This window comes from Temnothorax curvispinosus, unplaced genomic scaffold (assembly GCF_003070985.1).
Source record: "Temnothorax curvispinosus isolate PA1 unplaced genomic scaffold, ASM307098v1 QBEX01010630.1, whole genome shotgun sequence".
Taxonomy (NCBI): Eukaryota; Metazoa; Arthropoda; class Insecta; order Hymenoptera; family Formicidae; genus Temnothorax; species Temnothorax curvispinosus.
This window is the reverse complement of record NW_020220410.1, coordinates 447,213-468,324: the sequence shown is the minus strand read 5'-3', so window position 1 is coordinate 468,324 and position 21,112 is coordinate 447,213. Positions and strand designations below refer to the sequence as shown.

Sequence of the window (21,112 nt, the reverse complement as noted above, 5' to 3'; positions counted from 1 at the left end):
GACAGCCAGTTTTGTCGAAAACGAGAGAAACAAAAAGAGAAAGAGATAGAAAAGAGACAAAGAAGGAGATAGAAAGAAAGAGAAAACCATAGTGAATGTACTGAATGTGTAGATTGTGACAAAATCGCCTTATGGCCAGACTCTTAATTATAACGTCTTCAGTTATGGAGGATTTATCGGTCGAACGCTGGACGCGGTGTGAATCCTCCATTATCGCTAGATGATGGGATCGACTTCAGCGTTTTCAGAATCTCGCATGCTGATTAGATAGTTGATCGGCGACCACGACGTCCACGGCTGAGGCTCGACAGATGGTGCCCGGTGTCCGATGGCCGATCCGGTCGGCGACGTCGGCGTTACCTCCTGCCCCGTCGTGTTACCCTAATATCGAGAATTCGCCCCTCCTGAATTTAAATACTTTAATTCGCTCGGTTTTCGCCACTTGCTAATTACGTTCTTCTGAGGTTCTGAGTTTTTTTGTGGCTGAGTCGTGTTACGTTTTCTGTAGTTAAAATGGAACAGGTAAGTAAGTATGTATAATTAGACGGATTGGAGAGAAACATAAGAAGCCCGAGAAATTCCGGACTGCGGTGAACAACAGCCTCCGATAAAACGCCTAATTCTCAAGGAGCACGTGAGTAAGGAATTTCAATAAAAAAAAGATAATCAATTTCTTGTAGTGCACCTGTCGTTTCCGCAGCCTTTCGAGAATAGATGCATTCTAATTTTCGTTATTTCTATTTATACTGCTGGTATAGTCTTTGAGCAAAATGACTGATTGCTATGAGAGAGCGTGATTATGTTAATTAAATAATTTAAAAAAAGGGTTTTTAAATAATAGCAAGCAAACTGGAGATACATAGAAAACGATTGCGGGGGGGTAAACAAATTGCAAATAAAATTATTACTTTAATTGCAAATTAAAATGTATTAAACTGTAAATTAAATTAATAACTTAAATATTTGTTCTGAAAAGTGAACAATGGCAGTACCAAGCACTTAAAAATGTATATGTATAATAGATGTATAAATATAAATAGCTAATCAATATAAATGAACATAAAGTCTCTTTTGATAGCACGTTGATTAACATATCCTGTTTTCTATCGGTATACACTGTATATTATGTAACGTTGACATAATTCTTTAATTATTCTGAATACTTTAGCAAAATTTGACTACTGATGTGAAAATTATACAAAAATTCGAGATAAAATGTTGCGGCACGTTCCGGTATTTCCATGAAGAAATATTAGCCAACAATATTGATGTCGTACAATAATCCTTTACATATTCAAACAAGCAGAATCAAACTCGTTTCGCGCACGCTCGCGTTCTTTTATATTTTCCAAGATGTAGAATATATAAAGACTTTACAGGGAAGAGAGAGAGAGAGAGAGGGGAAAAAAAATCAAATGCAAAGTGTGCAACAGAGTTTCTTGGATACTCTCGTACCAATTGCCAGGAAAGGAAATAACGTTCACGCATGTCTTTAATAAGATTCTTATTAAGTTGAGATCGACAGAGCTTTTGTACAAGGACGGAATCGTAGTGATCGCGATGTCACTGGAATTTTTTTCCAAACGTAGCTGCGCAGTCCAATTATTTATGATTAAATCCATGATTGCGAGGCGCTACTTACAATTTTCGCATTGTCGACAAAGTATTATTTAAAGACCGGCTGCATGGAATTTCGACGGTCAGCTCGTAATGCAGTAATTTTACAATTTATTATGACGTAGATATGTACCCGCGACGTGATAATAATCAATTTTTATGCACCTCTGTTATGTATTTTCATGAAAAAAACGCAGTTTTGCAGCTATACATACAATTAATTGTTGCGTCACAAGAAAGTATGTTTATCCACGAAACATCTGTATAATAATAAATCATGAGTTTAATATGACGCAACGATTAATTGTATGTATAGCTGCGAAATTACGTTTTTTTTTTTATGATAATAGAGATGCAGATAATAAAAATCGATTATTATTACGTCGCGAGTACATATCTACGTCATAGTAAATTGTAAAATTAATACTGCATTATAATAATGTAGACATTCATATCGGACGGTTGAAACTTGAAACGCTCGTGGATACCCGTGCTCTTCGATTGTTCTTCGGGTCCACCGAGAGCGACTTCGATGATCACGAAAATTTATCCAGAGTTGGCCGTTTTTCACATCGACTTTAGTACCTCGTTGATGGCTATAGTAAATTTAAACGCTCGGCAGATGCGCACCCTCGGGATGGAATCCGTTCTCGTCGGCGACGTAGTTGACGGTGTACTTGACGTTGGTCTCAGGGTCGACGTAGGAGAAGCTACCGCGGACGACGAGGCTCTCGTTCTCCTGGCCGGGGTTCTGCAGGTGGGCGGATTCCTGATGGGTCTGGCCGTTGGAGAGCTCGTAGCCGTACTGGTATCCGTCGATGCCGATGTTGTCCAGCGGCGTCTCCTTCACGACGACCGCCTGGCTGTAGTCCTGATGATGAGGGGGTGCCGCGAGGGCGACGGCCACGAGGGCGCAGAGGGCGACGAGCTGCAGCGGAAAAGGGAATAACGCCAATTAATAACGCGATCTGCGCCAGTTAGCTTAATTTTCGTTAATTTTCGCGGCCGTCGATGAAAGGCGAAGTTATCAGGCGGGAAGGGCGAGCGGTTTCGACCGGATTTCTCGATGCTCTGTGGCTCACGATAACGATTCCCGAATTAATCCGCGATAAATTTTGCGCGCTTCACGAAGATCAAGTGTTAAACTTGCTGTTAAGTCGTAATTCCAATTCGAGGAGAGACCGCGAATATACCCACTGTTCTCATGTTGAAGACGAAGGTACAGGCTACTCTCGTTCTCGGAAGAAGACTGTTGTGGGTAGCCGAAATCAGCCGGGATTTTATACCGCTTCTCCTACTGCCAAAATTTGACTGGGTCTACACCAATTCACCTCTCACCTTTCTTGTACCGCTAATTGACACGTGCGCCGATCATCTCGTCCAGATTTCGACCTTCGTAAGAATTTTTCGTGAGCATCAATCGAGCGATTTGAAACTTGACGATTTAGAAATAATCCGTATACGCGATCTCTCGATAACTATTATATTAACAGATAGATTTCACAATTTTTGTCTTGACAAAATAATTTTTATCAATAACGGTATGTAATTATCATTTACTAAAAGCTTAAACGTTGACAAATCTAGCTACGTAATTAATATACGTATCCATTTTAAAAGGATTAGACAACCTTATTTGGAACTTACCTGTATAGATTAATATTAATATAAAATTAATATGTGTTGTAACTTATTGTTATTATCATAATTATGTATATTAAATATATAAATACAAATTTATTTAAATATATTATTTAATAAAATATAACTGCATTTATATATGAATAATAATCAATAATTAAATACGGCATAAATATATATCTGCCGGGAATAGTTGTCGAGTTTGTTAAAAAATTCTCTTGCAATTCAAAAGTAAGCAAGAGGGAATTCCATTTTTCTTCAAAAATCTATTTGAGGTATTCCCGATCATTAATTATTGATGTAACCTTTATGGAGACGTAATCTTGCAATCCTCAGTCCCATAAATTTAGATGACTCTGGTCTATAAAGTAGCGACAACATTAAATTCGATTATCGGTATCCGTCTCTTTAACGTTGTGCCATCTCTATCGGTACCCGTGTGATGAGATTTCTAGCCGCCCTCAAGGAACGTTACTCGCCAAAGCCTTGAAAATGATAGCAAGGTAAAAATAACATTTTTAACCTTCGATACGATCAAGGGAAACTACTTACTTAATCTATCCGAATTCTTTCGTAGTACATCTTATTGCGAAACGTATCGTCATTAACGCGATGGATATTTTGACGGCATATGAAATTTAGGTTTACGAAATTTTTTGGAAATAAAATAGCCATTATATTAAATCTTAATATGTTTTAATTTCGCTTTGATATTAATGCAACGACTGTTTTATTAAATAATTCATCAAGTGATTTTTATGATTTTTAAAAGAAATAGAATGTCAAAATGTCTATAAATACGTTAAATTATGAGACAGACAAATAATTCAGGAAAATTATAAAATTATGATAAATCATTGTTTTATTTTCTGTTGCTTTTGAGCGTATTCTTTAATGAGATGTGATTGAAAGCAGAGCAGAAAATAGGACACATTATTGTGTGTTTCAAGGATGTTTAAATTATTTCATTATCAGAACTTACTACTCCACATAGCATCGTATATTGATAACATGTATATTACATCTAGATACTTTATTACATAATATAAATCGTGTGCTAATTGAATTCTCGAGCATCATGCCATGTCTTTATTGTTCCATTGAAAAATACAGATCACTTGTATAACATGTCTTGTTAAGCTATTGTAATAAATTAAAATTAAATCAAATGACCAATTGTTCATTCGAATCCTACCCTTGTTTCACCGAGGATACTACTTATCCATCAGCGAAGTTGGTTGGTTGATAAAAAAAGTCGTAGAATAATTTAGACACAGCGAGGATTAAATAAGGCTTAATTTATTTAAAGCTAGAATTGTCATGTGTATGGAGTGCTACGATCGAGAAGATTGAACTTCTTCGAGCGTAGTCGCGAGACTGGACGGAAAATGTGATATATGGTTTGCAGGTAGAACTCGGGTCAAAATCTAGACGGCCGGCAGATGCGCACCCTCGGGATGGAATCCGTTCTCGTCGGCGACGTAGTTGACGGTGTATCTGACGTTGGTCTCCGGGTCGACGTAGGTGAAGCTACCACGAACGACGAGGCTCTCGTTTTCCTGACCGGCGTTCACCAGTTGGGCAGACTCCTGATGGGCCTGGCCGCTGGAGAGCTCGTAGCCGAACTGGTATCCATCAATGCCGATGTTGTCCAGCGGCGTCTCCTTCACGACGACCACCTGGTTGTAGTCCTGATGATGAGGGGGTGCCGCGAGGGCGACGGCTACGACGGCAGCGAAGGCAATGATCTAAATGTACAAGATAACGAAATGATTTGTCAAACGATTCGTAATTATTTGTGATAAAATATCTTAGCGTTTTTTTTTTACACTTTTATCGTAATTTATGATAGTCTGTTCCTGTTCTATTTCACTGTAAAGTTATTTTTTTTTCGCGAATCTTACGTAAAAGTAGGAAATTTTAAATAACGATTTGTTCGAATGACGAATTAATACGATTGATAGGAAGTGAGACACATTTCTCCTTCGGGGCCAAAGATAAAACTCCCGTGATGATAATAATCGCCAGTTCTAATGCATGCTCAAGCTATTTTGTGCGTTCCTCTGGGAAATTAGTGGTCCTAACTGGTCTTAATAACGTGCCGCTTGATAACGCGACGGCGCGATAACTCGTTTCCGTAGTCCTTGAAGTCCCGAACGAGCGAAAGTTTCCGAGGAGAGTCACCACACCGCGAGATTCACCGAGAGATCCTTATCCCGAAAACTCGTCGAGAGTTCGCGCGGACACTCTTTTCGTCTCCATCGAGAGACGACGGTCGTTACTGATTTCTTTTTTCGGAGAAAACACGCACCAGCTTCATGGCTACAGGCAGGTCCTTCTTTCTCAGAGAAACAGGTGGACGATCCGAGCTGAGGTGGCTCACAAAAACTGATTCGGCGTACGGCGCCGATGGGGATTATATATGGCCAGAATTGTGTGCGTGTGATGTGAATTTGCGCCCTACCATCGCTCACGGCGTTGCCAAAATTTTCATGTTCATGTTTCGAAATCCTTAAATGACCGGGGCCGACACCGGCCGGTGATGGCACAACGCGACCATCGCCGCGCGCGGCAGCGGCGGCGGCGGCGGCGGCCGAGAATGTCAGGCCGGAATACCTGGGATGGACGCGCGCCGGGGCGGTTTCACCTGAGCAGGTCGCGCCAGAGATCTCGTCGTAACTCTAATTTCTCGCCTGGCCATCGGACGCTCGCCGCCGATGATTTACGTCCCGCGTTAAGAGAGAAAAGCTCCCGGAGAGATTTAATTGTCAATTTTCTCGCGGAATTTCGTTTCTCGCGAGCGCGCGAAGATCGTAATAACGCGCAACTTTACAAGATTCGCCTGTCGAAACGCGCTTGTATTATTGGTCCAGAGACTGTCGTAATTCCAGCGTTAATAGTCACGGATTAATCTCTGGGAGCAATTTCAAATGCACTTTGAGAGATAAGCTCCGCTAAAGGTTACACGTTAAATCCCTTCCCTCCTGCGGCCTCGTTAAATCTTAATCCATTGGTCTTATATTATGTTTTTTTTTACGTTACGCAATACGCAACAGGCTCATCTTGACGCGGTGATATTAACGCGCACGTGTGCATATAGCTCTAATGCGTTGTGTTTGACCAACTAACTAAATTTTCTGTGTGATCAAAGTCGATAATCCATCATGCATGACTCCTGTTGCATCACGTTACGATATTCATCGAGATCAGCTGACAGCGAAACATTTCATTTAGCGCGAGTAATAAAATTAAGAGAAGATTATAGGCGAGCGGACTCATGAATTATTATATTGAGAGAAATTTTTTACGGATTGATAAATTGATATTGCATTCTCTGATCGGCCTCACAAACGAAAATAAATATGTTTAATATATTATTGCAAATTTATATCAATTTGTGAACACTTTCTCTCAATATTAATCAATCGCTTAAAAAAATATTCATTTTCTCTTAACAATATAGAACAATATAAATGCACATATGTGCGCGCAATATTTAAAAATATATTTACATAAATTGCTTTAAGAAACATATCGTATTAGTTGCTTGTAAAAATAAACATGTTACGTAATTGTGCGGCAACCCAATAATCTAGTAACATATGTTTCGATGTTCGAAAAATTCAGATGTTACAAGAGACGATTAATTCCTTTTTTGTTTTCCAATTCAAGAAAAACGAGTTTCTGATGTAAAAAGTACAGTCCCGGAACTGGCGAGGAGTGTCGCTTTCCAAGGAAGAGCCTCGGTCTATTCTAAAAATTCCATTCTTAGTCATCAATGTCTCGAGACCCCGAGAGAATTGCCTGTTCACTCGACAAACATTACTCGACAAACATTACTCGCGAGACCGAGAAGGAAATAATTTCACCGTGTTTATATTCACGATGTTTATACATAATAGTAACATTCTCTGACCATCAATCCCGTCTCAAAGACCCGCTCGAAATCGAAGCCGATATATATTCAGACGGCATTCAAACTCAAATGCTCGAATTTGGTAGTCGAGATTCCGTCTCGTAAAAATATTTTAAAAGGTCCGAACCTCCTCGGGTATTTATCTTTGGTCGACGCGACACACGAACAATCTTATCTGACACGAATTATATCATCGAGTAACGAAGGAGGATGATGCGCGCCGGCCGAGATTTGAAAAGAAAGTATACTGTTACATAAGTGAACGGCTTATGCTAATGATTGAGACGCAGAGAAACAGAGAAAGAGAGAAAGAAAGAGAGGGGGGGGGGACGCATTACGGAGAGTAAGGATCTTCTCCGTGGGAGGAAAGAAGTCAACGACGCGCCTTCGATCTTCTCTACAAGAATCTTCAATCTTCCATCGTAACTCTCGCGTAAGAGCAATATCGTGTTCGTTATTTCATTGAGCGGCGTTCTCGGAAAATGAATCTTTAAAAAAAAAAAAAAATTATAAATTTATTTCACGTATTTTCAAAAATCGAATTTCTCCTTGTCATTGCTGAAGCTGTCGTTTGGATCATTCGCTTTCTCCACGGATCGTTTTCCACTTTTGTCCAACTTGTCTAAATATTGGACAATTATGCGCGCGCGTGCGTATCATTATATATTATATAATATGCCATCACATTATTATTGCGCGTGCGGAGATCCTATCGGACTTTCTAATACGATACGTCTATGATCAAGAGGCCGCGTATCGCGCCGTTATATCATACGCACATGTAATCGGAGCCGTCTCGGAGGTTACACGTGGCTACGTTATATCGATATGCACCCCGCCTCATATAATTGAATACGTTCGCGGCTGATAATACACAATGCAAACGCCGTAGGCTAGCTAAGTTACGGATTAATACCCGGGAGTCGTTATCGTCAAATTAGCTAGTCGGCACCGTTGATTTACATCATTGACGAAGGATAACATTAATATTTCCGATAGTCTCACTCACTCTATGCCCTCCCCCCCCCCCCGTTCCTCATTACAATTTTTCCCGCGAGTTTCCAAAGGTAGAGAATTAGTTTCTAATAAAGAAAAAGAGACTCTTACACGGTCGGTCCATCTATTAGTAAAAAATTGCGGTCACCGATTTGCCTTTCAATTAGACTATTGCAAAATTCTTGAGAAAAAAAAACCAGAACTTTTTTACTCTTTTAACTTTACGACTTTTAAATTTATGACAAATTTTAATGCGACATAATATGACAATATTTGAAAAGAATTAGAAATACACACACGTGTCAAATAAATCAAATGGCACATAAAATTACAAGTAAAATCTTATTTTAAAACAGGTAAATAGAGAAGACAATTTGAACGACACATTCACAGCGATATTGAGTATAGAAATTCGATTTCAGATACAAAGTATATTTGTAATTTCTTCTGTAACAGACGTTTCGCGTAATATCGGACGTAACGCCGGTAAAATTATAATACTAAAGCCGCGAAATTCGCGAAAGGTCGTTAAGCCCGAGAGATCGAGGCTTCTGGGACACCATATATAGATGACTAGCCGACTTAGTGCATCGTCCCGTGGCGGGCCACGTCAGATCGTGACTCTTCCTTTCTGCAGTGGAGCGTCTTCTCAAGGCGCGATATTATTGTATAATCGATTGTGTGCGCGACGATGCTGCGGACGGTGCAGCTGGCTGCAGGGGAGACGCGCGCGATCATTCCGGGATAAACAGATGCGAGAGCTGTCCCTCACGCGTTGCGTCGTTACGCAAAGATCCTCAGACTCCTCAGAGGCGTTGCGTGGTATATCTTGGACCCCGGAGGTTGACACCTGATCTCTATCATCCTGTGCTGACAATTAATAACCTGCCTGATGGCAATTTCACTGACAATTTCGGCAGCAATTTCCACGAGATATCGGAAGACGGCTTCACGATTAAGCGAGCTTAAAAAGTCACGATTTCAAACGGAGAAGCGAATGGAAATCTAAACGGGATTGAGATCTCAAAGTCAAATGTCAAGACGCGCGCCTCGCGCTTTTCCTCCTTTTTTTTACGAAAAATAGCTAAACGGAGGAATATACGAGTCCGGGAAAATTGCCTGTCTCGTGTCGCGACTCCAACAGTGTCGGGCTTCCCCGTGGAGCGGGCCCCGTCAATCCCGCTGGGAAAAAGACGAGGCTGTCGCTTTTCAACGAGGAACTCGCGCACTCGGGTCGGGGAATTTCGCAAGAGATCCTGCTGGACCGCGCGCGCGCGAGGTCGTCGCCGTTGCCGGCTAAAGGCGCACCTTGCGTAACATCACCGCCGCGAGCACGACGGCACGGATCCTAAATGCCACACTCTGTCGGCGGACGGACGCGCGGGCTCTGTAGCCCGTACACCGTAGCGGCTGCGCCGCGCATGCATTAGACGACGAGGTGAAGTCGCATGGTACGGCGTTATTTCTGATCTATCGTATTCTCCCTCCTCGGTTAGAGGGGAAAAACTGATCTACAGCTGGCCTAGCCAGCTGTTGAATTTACGACGAGGCGACGTATAAAACGGATCCGAGAGATCGTCCTTAATTGGTATTCTTTACGATTTCTCGGATTCCTCCGGTAATTGGCATTACGCGTCCCGCTATAATTACGATGTAAAGCAGCGTTCCGAGCAGCAGAGGCCACTCTCAAGCTTTAGACGCGCGGCACAGGCCTCGGTATTTAAAAATCTCCCTTTCGAGATGTTATCTCGAGAAGAGTTATCGGTGTATCTTGATTCGTCGTGCGAATCGCGATAAAATGAATCTTACAATTAGTAAAATTAAGATTCGAAATACCGCGGCATTTAATTAATATCTTTGGGTCTGTGCAGAGGCTTGGCGTTGCACACTTTTGCACCGCGGCGAAGCAGCCGCCGCTCGTCTGACCAGTTCTATCGCGAACTACTGAGCGCGGCTCGCGGGTAATTCATATCCTTCGAGTATCCTTCTGCGCGCTACACGGCCGCGCGTCGATTGATTTACCTTACCTCGCGATAAATAAACCATCGCCGAAGGCGCGAGCCCACCGCTGGGTCGAATCAGCCGCGTGCATTTGCCGCGTGCGATACGATTACTCGGCGATATATCCTCGTCGTAATTCACTCGCGGGATTCTCCTTGCGTACCACGCCGGTGACGTAGCCGGAGATAAGATAATTACATCAGCAGGATGTGACCTCTTGCCGGTGAGGTCCGTCGAGGGTGCTTAAAGGTGGCGATGAATAGTAGCCGGCACCGCGAAAGGTGAGCCTATCGATGAAAGAACATTTCGCTTTAAATTATATCGTTATGAAGTGTGGATACATATGTGTATATCTTCAAGAGATCCTATTCTTTAATGCCGCACTTCTTAAAAAGAAAAGAATCGTCACGAGGCATTATTTTTCATTTTACGTGAAAAATTCAATGAGACCCATTTAGGCTGTGAGTTGTATCGGAGTTTACGAGTTTTAAAATTTTCTCTATTTTTCAATCTTATGCAATGCGTATAAAATTATTACGAACAACCTTTTCGAAGGAATTAAAAATGCAAACATATATCAAAATATATGTTACATAAAATTATAAGCAAAAATTTTATTTGGAGATATGACGCAAGGTTGTAGTTCGTGGGCTTAACGAGACGTTGATGTATATGGGAGAACAAAGACGTAACAACGAAATCGCAAAAGGAGATGATAATCGAATTGCGAGATAATTGCGCTCGCATGCGAGCCTTCTCTCGTAAGGCGATCCGGAAAACTCACGCTGCGCCACTTATCGCGGAGATTTACATGCCGAATGAAGGCAAACAACGGCTTATCTTCGGTAGAGGATCAATGCTGGAGCGTTCCGTGATGAAAAATGCAGGTGTTCTTCCCTTCTACCTCGCGCCTGATCCAATGTATATAAATCCAAATCCATTCACGCAGCCAAGTGAGGCAAGAAGAGGCAGATGAATGTAAAATTGGCTCCCGGAAGCGCGGGTTTATTTCCGTTAACGGCGGAAACGATTATTAAGATCAAGGCCAAAGTTACGAAGAATACTTTCTCGTATCCTGAGTATCAAACACGTCGACGTTTTCGTGAAGTCGTCCCCAAGCCGGTTTGGTCACAAGTCAGAGAATACACACAGATTTTTGCGTATTGCCGCGGAATCTATGGACTCCCATAATCGAAATTCATTCATGGGAAAACTGCTAACTAAGTATCTTGCTAAATTAATGGTCGACCTTTTTGTCAGGTTATTATTCTCGATTACTATTTTCAAAGCAGACGCGCGGAGGAAACGACACGTTCAACAATTCGTGCGCGATATATCGATAAAACGCGCGTACATTCATCTTTGTACGTTGATGCAGAAGGCCATCACGAGAAGGAACGCTCGAACGGAGAGACGTCGGAAAATTATCAATTACTGCCTCCTCAATTTCTTAGAAGCGCGCTTGGCTGCGCGCAGGCAGCCTCGCATTCGTTATTCGCCGATAATCTGCCGGGACCCCGCCGTGAACTTTTCCCTCAAAGAGACTGGCGGAGCGAATGAACCGCGTGCTCTCACGTGAAAATGCACCGTGACACATTTTATCTCATTCAGGACAACGCGATTAAGTATATACGATCGGCGCGTAATCCCGCGCGCGTCGAGATTCTGTTACGAAGGAGGATATCGTCCGATCTCTCGCCTCACATTCCGCGGTCCCGGTGACATCGTGCAATCGCGCCCGCGGAAACGCAATCCCGTTCGACATTTGAGACTCCGAGGCAATATCGACCGGATAGAGCACGCGAGAGCACTTCTCGCAGTTTCTCACGTGAGGTCGGCCGATCGCGACGGCCGACCTTTGCAGCCGGTTGCGCGATCGAGAAGAGGAACGTGTTTCTGTCGCTCCTGCAGCCGACAAAGAGTCAAGTACCAACAATCAGAGTTGGTAAAAATTATATATATTTTTTTTAAATAAGAAAATACTATGTCTTTTACATGTTATTGCACGTTTAAAACATGTTTTAAATGATGTTAAAGAGACACGTTTCAAACGATAAGTAATAAACGTTTCGAACATGTTTTAAATGTGCAATGATATAATATGAGTATATTATACATATATTCCAGTTCACACATTTTATGCGCTATTTTATAATATATATTTAATTCAATCTGTGTTGAATTTTTTCAAAGAAAGCACATTTTTTAAGCCTCTATTTAAAATAAATATATTTATTTAAGTTAAATAACATAAATTATAAATCATAAGAGAATTGATGTATTTACGAAAGTAAGTAAATTCTAGAAACGTTGTTGCAGATTTAGCAGAACGTACATTTAATTTAATATGTGTCGAACTTTTTTTAAAGAGAGCACATTTTAAATCTGTATTTAAAATAAATATATTTACATTATTATTTATGTTAAATAACATAAATTATAAATTATGAGAGAATCGGTGTATTCACTAAACAGAGCAAATTCTAAAAACGCTATCGCAGATTTCATAGAATGGCACAATACGATACAAGTAAATATCGTAAGTGCGTGCGAAAAGAATCGCGGCGCGACGCGACGTCGCGCTGCATCTGCCGCGAGCATATATTGCCAGCGCGCGAGGCTCACGATGCACGAACGAAGCGAGCACGAAGTGGCGGGTTAAGAAGAGAAGGAGAGAAGAGAAGCTGGTCAACTCGTTGACATTTACTCGCTTTCGCGAGTCTCCCTTTTTTTCTTTGTCTCACCGCGAGACGCGGCGGGCTGTGTACTTATTGCAACGTCCTTGGAAGTCGGGTTCATCTCGTCGCATAAGCTCACATCTCTCTCATTCTCTCTTTCTTTCTGAATTGTCTCACTAAAATCGATCTCGAAGAATTTTATTTGCACGTAAATGGCACGCTGCCGGTCCTTCAATATCGAAATTACGCGTCACGATCTTGCAATAGCGCGTTAAAAGCACGATTGGAAGATCGAAAAAAAGTGTCAATGAGATCCATTACAGGTAAACGGCTTCACATATTCGTTCGCATCTTCGACTTTTATTCGGAATCCGCTCTGGGCGATGGGCGTTCAACCAGTAATTAAATCTCTCGCGTTTCGCCGAGCTTCTGAAATCATGAGGGCTGATGTGTCGTTCATCACGCATAAATCGAATTTATTTCTTTAATCTCTATCGTTGCGAAAGATACACGATTTTTTTTTAATAATATAAATTTATTGTTTATGTATGTTTGGAAATGTATAAATCTCTTAGAAATAAATATAACTCGGAAAAGATTCAAAAATTTACATAATTATCCAATTTTTCTAATCTTACAAAACTTAATACAATAATTAATAAATAAAAGTTATGTTGTATATTCAGTCCTAGCCGAGGTAGAACAGCAAGTCACAATAAAGTCAAAATGACTGCAAAATGACGATTTTTCGGTCATTTTACCATCATTTTGATTTTATTGTGATTTTCTGTACTCCCTGGGAGATATTTCCAAGGATTTTTTTTAGGATTTTTATAATGTTTCTGTGCGCGAAACCTAAAGCTTGCGTTTTCCTTACCTAGCCCGAAGTCTGCCTCGGTTGCATAATTTTAACGTATACGATATAGACATTTCGATAGATTACTTGGAATTTAACACCGCGCCGTCCTTACTTGGAATTTAAGGTTGTAACCCCGCACGTGATGCCTAGCTAATGCAGAAAAGGTCCCTCATTGCGCGATTCTCAATGTACTATCTGTGCGCCGCCCCCTCGTAAATCATTCATCACCGACTCCCCGCGGCGGAGGAGGGTGAAATTCGTTCTCTATGGAAACAGCGACGTCTTCAATTGACATTTTAATACGTCGCTTGTAACTGTTTCACTCACTTTACGCTGTCTCGTGATACGTTATTAAAGTTAACGAGACTCCGTTGTAGCTTAATCTTTCGCGAGCGATGCGCGCGGTGACGCAAAATTTCCCAATCGCTTTTTTAAAATGCTGACTTATTCATCTTTGTGGGGCCCTATCTTTGGCATATTTCGACTCGACGCGAAAGATTATTCGACTTTCCCTGTAGATTTTTTATTTTTATGCGTTTTTCGGTTCCTCAGGAATTTAAGGATAAAAAAATCTTCGTGTTAACTCGATTAATCACAAGTTTCATGACGAGGAGCTTTACTAATGAAGCAAAACCTTGACAGAAGATTAATTAAAATAGAAAATAGCGAAGTCTCTTGAGGTGTCCCGTCATCTCTAACAGGTGTAACGTCTCTGTGCATGATGATGCAAGAAATCAAATAAGGCTCCTTACTAAAGTAAAATAAAGTGTTGTGCTTACGCGTGCAATAAAATACCTCGCGTACTTTGAAGACGCATAATGCTCATCGTACAAGCAATCGCATTGTAAGTTTGCTTATTTCTCTGAGAGTCATCTCTGGGTGCATACATATGTGTATGTGTGTATGTGTGTTTGTGTATGAATATTTACTTGATGCATAGTGATGAATAGAGAAATCGAAGTTTGCAAAACTTCGCTTCGCTAGAGTTGTGCCGAAAATTGAAAGCGCTTGCTTGAAGGGTAATTAATAACGATACGATTGTTACGAGGTGTGATATGATAATCGAAGTATAATTAATTACCGCGAATTTACCGTATGTAAATGAATCGTGGAATTAAAGAGAGAGAGAGAGAGAAAGAGAGAGAATCATCTTCTTCGTGATCTTTGCATAATCGATGTATAATCATCGGAGTCTGCGTTTACGGTCGCGAATCGTGACGAACACTGACTTTCTCACGTACAAAAAGCGTAAAGACGAAAAGATGGGAGCCGTTTCGACATTAGAACGTCCGAGACCTGGTGCGCGGCACAAATCGTTTTTTACATCGGAGCGACAGGCAAAACCATCGCGTTACGTCCAACCGACATTGTCCGCCTCGGGCAAACGCAATCGTAATGCATTCAATTGTTACGATATCCTCGTTGTCTTCCCGAGATTTTTTCTGTACCCAACAAGAAGAACAACGCTACCACAATGCTATATATCGAGAATCTATTTGTAGCAAAAATTCTTTCGGCATAAAATACGTCGAAGATATTTCTGGCATCGATGACGGCAACATTGGCCAATATTCAAAAATCTGGAGACGCCCAAGGATTAAACATTGAGAGATTCTTTTTGTTACACGCACGAGAGAGAAAGAGAAAAGAAAACAAGGGAGGGGAGGATGGAAGAAAGAGCGAGGAAGAAAAAAAATATTATCAGAGCGGGCGAAGAGACGCGGTGGCCGGAGGCGCGCTCCTCCTCGAGCGCTTCGCCGTCGCATCTTCTGAAATGGCAAGGTCACCGGTAACCTTACGTCACCAACTTTCCTCCGGTGTGCGCGCTCGTATACGACTTCGAGAAAACCAAATGTCACAATGACCAAGGACGTTTCGGCCGCGCGTAATGTAACGTCGCCTACGGCCGGCGACGATGAAACCGCGGCGCGGCGCGGCAGGAATCCGCGCCACGGGGAGTTTCGGCTTTCACATTTTCGGGTCGAGATCGGGCGAAGAAGAAGATCGCGCGCGCGCTCCAGGCTCCAGGTGCATGCGACGACGCATCTCCCGCGCACGACCGTGGCCTTGTTCGAGTTGCGTTCGTCCGCGAAAACGAAAGCAGAAAAGAAGAGATGTGACAGGGGGGGCCTCGCGAATCCGCGCGATCGAAAAGAATTGGGGCCGCGCGTAGCCGCGAGATCTCAAAGTCCGCGAGATGAGGAGATGAGATTAATGTCTACCATTTCTACCAAATTTAACTTTAAACTTACTTTTTATCTTTTTCTCGTTCTAAAAATTAAAAAAAGATAAAAAGTAACTTGAACCAAGATTGAAGTTAATTCGCATTGGTGAAAATGGACATAAGAGACCAAAACCCATCGGGTATACGTAATGAAATTTATGTAAGACGTACGATCTCGCCGTTACATCTTCACGTGTGCGCAAAAAAGGGTACTTTACGTTCGAAAGTTCGCTACTTTGAAGTAAATTTCAGGTAAATTTCAGACGGATGATGGCGGTTAATTCATAAAATCGGGACCGAGCTTATCGCGCTGGCGCGAGACGAATGAAGATCGTACGCAGCGATCGAAGTCGTGTCGCATTGTAATATGATGAGAACGGGAACAATCGTCTTTGTGCAACCGGGTCGCCCTTGGCAATGATTCCGCGCCATTCCGCGGATTCCTGCCGCGGAAAACGAAGGCGTCAATTCGCGATGCACCTGAATGAACAGCGGACGGAGTAGACGCACACAAATATAAATACGCGAGCGTGTTCGCGGGTGTTTCAGAATGAGAGGGTCGTTGCGCAACGCGTAAACGCACCAACACGACGACGACGACGACGGAGGCGCGTCCAGGCGCAGCGATCTCTTCGTGCGGCGTATCGATGCGCCGACGTCTAATTCGAAATATAATTGCGCACGGCGTCGTTGTAAATGCACGTAGATATGCGCACATTAACGGCATGCACGGTTGTAAAACGCACGAACGTCGCGTGCATAACTCGTTGCATCGGTAAATATCATTAACGCCGTAAGACAAGGCGGTGGAACGTCGTTAGGTTCCGTCACGCCTTTATCGTCCTCGGCGAGCGCGCTTAAGTTAAATGGCATTTTTATTTGCGCGTGAAGAATTAATGACTTATGTAATAAGCTCATTATTTTAAATCGCATTTGTTCGGCTTATTTGTATCTGCAATCGGAACGCGGGATACCTGGTATATCAGGATTCTCTGGTAGCGATTACGATTACGCGCGAGTAATATTAACTGCGAGGGGTGAGGGGGGGAGGAGCGTCGTTATTCCGTCACTCGTTAGTGTCAAAACTTCACGCAAATTACAGCTGATTTCTGCCAATTATAATCAGATTTGCATTTCTGTGTTTACGCTTTGAAGCTCGATTAACGTGAGGCGCGATGCAGCGATATCGCGAATTTGCGAAAGGCAGTAACTGCCCCGAAAGCTATCTTATTTTTTACAAAACCGCAAGTTTAATAAATGTAATTAAATAAAATTGATTATACATATAATCGACTTCAACGGTACGTACATATATATAATCAACGTTAATTATACGTACATATAAATATAGAATTAGCAAATTATAATTTGATGTTTCATATAATTACAAATTATATGAAAAATTTGTAATCACAATATAAGGGCTTTTTGATTGCATGATTATTCCAATACCTAATAAATTCACTTCTAGTAGAGTTAGAATAAAAAATAATAGAGCTGTAAGAACCTACATGCCAATGGAGATATAAGACTTGATAAGAAAAGCAATTATTCATTTTAGGAAAGATATCCTAAGATCTCCTTTTTTCGAGAATATGATATTTTCTCAAATTTTACGGTATCTTTACGGTAAAGTCTGTCATAAAACAAGGCTCATATTACAGCAAATTTGCCATAAATTATCGCAGCAGCGTGCGTTTGCAATGCAAAGCAATACAAGCCCGCAAACGAGCAGCATCTAACGGCGATCGTATACCATCAGATCGCGGATGCATCCTTGCTGCGGGAGAGACTCATCCGCGAATCCGTCGGGGGCTGTTGCTGCTGCACGTGCTGCAGGTGGGGGGATGTGCAACGCGGCACCGCGATTTTCCTATATAAAGGCAGATGCACCGAGAAATCCTCGGTATCTACGTATCGGTCGTCGTTTAAGGACGAAGGGCCGCGAAAGGATCGTTCGCAGATCGTTCGACCAAAAGATCCTGGCGCGATGAAGACGGTGGGTGCTATATCTTCTATAGAAATCTAGAGAGACAGAGGGAAAGAGATATACGTTGTACTCTAGATACATCGAGATCGTCAGCGACGCGCGATTGCTCTTCTTTAGACCTCTCGGGGCGGGACGGAACGGAAGAAGGGACCGAATCGTGAGAGGGTTCCCGTCGATTTTTTTCGGGCCGGCTCCTCCCGATACGGACGCAGCCACCCAATTTTTGCGCAACAGTGAAAGTGAAGAGGATTTGTGACATTTGTGCCATGCGCGCGTGAGATTACGCACTCGTTCGCGGCGTGATAGACGTAGCCGCGGGAAAACGTCTACAGGGTAGACGTCGCGGAACGGCTGTAATTTCGATGACTAATTTGGAGTACATTTCTATCTTTTGTTCCTCTTCGATTTCAAGGGAAACTGACAGCGACCTTTTAATATTCGAATATATTATTTAAACAGAAATCTCTCAAATCGATAGCCTAGAAATTCGGGTCAAGTCGAGTTTAAGTGTGGTCTGTAGGATTTGTGTTTACTTACTTACTTATTCCGGCCAATTCGCGAGAAAGTTTCGTTTTTTTACGATATTATGTAACTCGAAAAAACTCAGGATGAGTCGATGAATCAATTAACGAGGCTATCATTTCTCTGAATAAACGAAATTATTGAAATTAAGATCTGGCGACACGTTGTTTGCCGTGCAAGCGATATTACTTGATCTTATTTTGTAACACACATCTGATAGTGACAGCTGAAAGATCAGATTCCGGGAAACGACCGAATTTTAATCCGCACAATGACTCATTATCAACGATACATTTGAAGAAAATGTTTAAATTATCTCGCGGTAAACGAATTTAAAAAGATATACCTTTTAAATTCAATTAAAGATTAATTTAACAGAAGTCAACGGCGACGAAGAAAGACGATACGTTTTGTCTTCCCTTAACGAAATGATTTTCTTACCTCTCCTCGTCACGCAGGTGTTCGTCATCCTGGCGCTCGCAGCCGGCGTTCTCGCGGCGCCGCAAAATCCGAACGACATCACGATCGTGAAGCAAGAGGAGTCGAATAACATAGGGGTAGGTGGGTACCGTTTCAGCTACGAGCAGAGCGACGGCCAGAAGAGGGAGGAGACGGCGGAACTGAAGAACGAGGGCACCGAAAACGAAATAATGAGCGTCGTCGGCAGCTTCAGCTTCATTGGGCCGGATGGACACACGTATAGGTACGCGAGAGCGCACTATATATGGGACGTTTGTACCTGTTTTTTGGCCAAAAATAGCAAAGATTAAAGTAAAGTTCCATAATATTTCAAAACTCTAAAAGCTTCGACAAATAGGGAAAAATTTGAGACAATTTATCTCCACTGACCTTCCATCAGTCTGCGTCGACTCCATCGATTCTCCATTGGCCTGCGTCGACTCCATCAATCTTCCATCGATCCTAAACCGATATTCCATAGGCCTGCGTCGATTCCACCGACTCCAAAAACCCCTATGCACATAAATTCATCTCATGAAAACCAATATTTCTAATTTTGATTAAAAAAAAATTTGATTAAAAAAAAAACAGGCACAAACGTCCCACAGTGGATTGCCGCGAAGATCATTTTAGACGACCCGTAATTCGATAGAATTCTATTTCCAATCTTATATTCTGTGTTTTTATGTACGCGTGTGTGTATTTTATATACGTATTACGAAGCTGAAGATTCTTTCCAAGCGTCGAAGAAATTATTCTTTAGATGAAACATCTATTTTGGTCTACTTCGGTCATTCTAGAATTTATAAAAATTTAACTTTAATCATTAAAGACTTACAATTAGATCTGCAATTCATGTTAAATTCAGATCTTAAAATTCTATATTTTTTACATAATTTTTTATATTTTTTTATATGTATTTTGATATGTATATGCATTTATATTTCATGTATGTATTCGATTTTTAAGTGTCTTTGTATATTGCACGGCGCATTATCGAATTTTACCCTGGACTTTAACACGAATTATGAATCGCCTAAGGTGATCTTTAGGATAACAAAAATTATTACAGGCTCAAAAAATCTTATCGCTCGCATTGTTTGGGAATATATTGTTTGGACAGTTATCTTTAAACAACCTCTTCTCTAATTGCAGGGTCGATTACACCGCGGATGAGAACGGATTCCAACCGAAGATCAATCTCGTCGCAAAGTAAACAGGCTCGAGGACTGAAGATACATCATCTTAGGTCGTTGACGTACACGCTCGTGTATTTACACACGAATTAGAATACTTCTAATTGTATGACACTGCGAGGCACGCGATTCACTGATATGCGAACGGCAATGGGCTGGCCTCGGTCGCTGATTCGATCGAGCTTTCCTGCGATCGTTCTTTCCTGGCCGATTCGTTTTCGCGAGTTCCGCGATATCTTGCGATATCGTGGTATCTTGCGAAAGGAGAGGATATACATGTACATCATTTCTTAAAATCGACAACAATCGCGCGATCGCGTAATTGGACTAAATTTCCTAAGATTTCGCATCGTCTTCGCTCACTTAAAATCAAGAATGATTCTTCAGACAATATCACGAGTGTAATTAACAAAATTATTTCGTTCGATACTTTTTCTCTTCGATGCATTCGCATGGAGAGCATCCCGCGAATGTCGCGCAATATCGCGATGAATGGGTCATGTATTCGCGTCTCCTACGAGTGAAACGCGTGCTTACTCGCAATATGCCAATATGTATCATTCAGTTTCTCGAAACTGCCACTTTGAACGAACACTTTGAACGAGAGACGTCTTTCGTTTACAATCTCTATCTTCCACCAGCGAGGCGACGATGCAGCACTCATTGGAGCGCCGCGGTACCTGTTTCTCTCACCGGCGCAACCTCTTCTTTTTTTTTTTAATACATGTATCTCATTATCTATTTCTATATGTATCTATAACAAAGGACAATTCGTGCAAATAAACTTGTATACATAAATCTCCCTGTGATTGTTTATCAGGTGTGTGTGTGGTGTTGTGGTTTCTACAACGAATAAAGCCCACTTTAAACGATCTGCAGTTTGCATTCAAAATTTCAAGATAGAAGTTTACATTTATAATTTCTTATGCTGTATTTTTATGTATGTATTTTATTATACTTATGTATCTTGATTTTTTAGTTGCTTTTCGTATTACATCACACACGAAATTATG

At 41.7% G+C, this 21,112-nt stretch overlaps 3 protein-coding genes across 7 annotated transcripts; 1 reads left to right on the top strand and 2 right to left on the bottom strand.

Moving 5' to 3' along the window:
* Window positions 1-2,022: 2,022 nt before the first annotated feature.
* Window positions 2,023-2,835, bottom strand: LOC112460553 (flexible cuticle protein 12-like). Its single transcript, XM_025025284.1, has 2 exons — window positions 2,815-2,835; window positions 2,023-2,545 (listed from the first exon to the last, which is right to left on the bottom strand). Exons 1-2 carry the CDS (start codon window positions 2,821-2,823, stop codon window positions 2,225-2,227), a joined length of 330 nt encoding a protein of 109 aa, XP_024881052.1. The 5' UTR covers window positions 2,824-2,835; the 3' UTR covers window positions 2,023-2,224.
* Window positions 2,836-4,143: 1,308 nt separating this feature from the next.
* LOC112460516 (flexible cuticle protein 12-like) lies at window positions 4,144-18,975 on the bottom strand. Of its 5 annotated transcripts, none has more exons than XM_025025223.1 (2): window positions 17,689-17,748; window positions 4,144-5,006 (listed from the first exon to the last, which is right to left on the bottom strand). In XM_025025223.1, exons 1-2 carry the CDS (start codon window positions 17,689-17,691, stop codon window positions 4,686-4,688), a joined length of 324 nt encoding a protein of 107 aa, XP_024880991.1. In that variant the 5' UTR covers window positions 17,692-17,748; the 3' UTR covers window positions 4,144-4,685. The 5 variants fall into 5 exon arrangements, 3 of the variants coding, with proteins under 3 accessions (XP_024880991.1, XP_024880989.1, XP_024880990.1); XM_025025221.1 differs by lacking the exon at window positions 17,689-17,748 and adding an exon at window positions 9,479-9,496; XM_025025222.1 differs by lacking the exon at window positions 17,689-17,748 and adding an exon at window positions 5,570-5,663.
* LOC112460517 (endocuticle structural glycoprotein SgAbd-5-like) lies at window positions 17,836-20,898 on the top strand. The gene is made up of 3 exons (XM_025025224.1): window positions 17,836-17,931; window positions 18,903-19,147; window positions 20,059-20,898. Exons 1-3 carry the CDS (start codon window positions 17,923-17,925, stop codon window positions 20,117-20,119), a joined length of 315 nt encoding a protein of 104 aa, XP_024880992.1. The 5' UTR covers window positions 17,836-17,922; the 3' UTR covers window positions 20,120-20,898.
* Window positions 20,899-21,112: the final 214 nt, after the last annotated feature.

What these genes read in the sequence shown, in the direction of transcription:
- LOC112460517 (XM_025025224.1), top strand. An exon ending in CCGGATGGACACACGTATAG is followed by an intron (nt 19,148 to 20,058) that starts GTACGCGAGAGC and finishes CTCTAATTGCAG; the next exon opens with GGTCGATTACACCGCGGATG.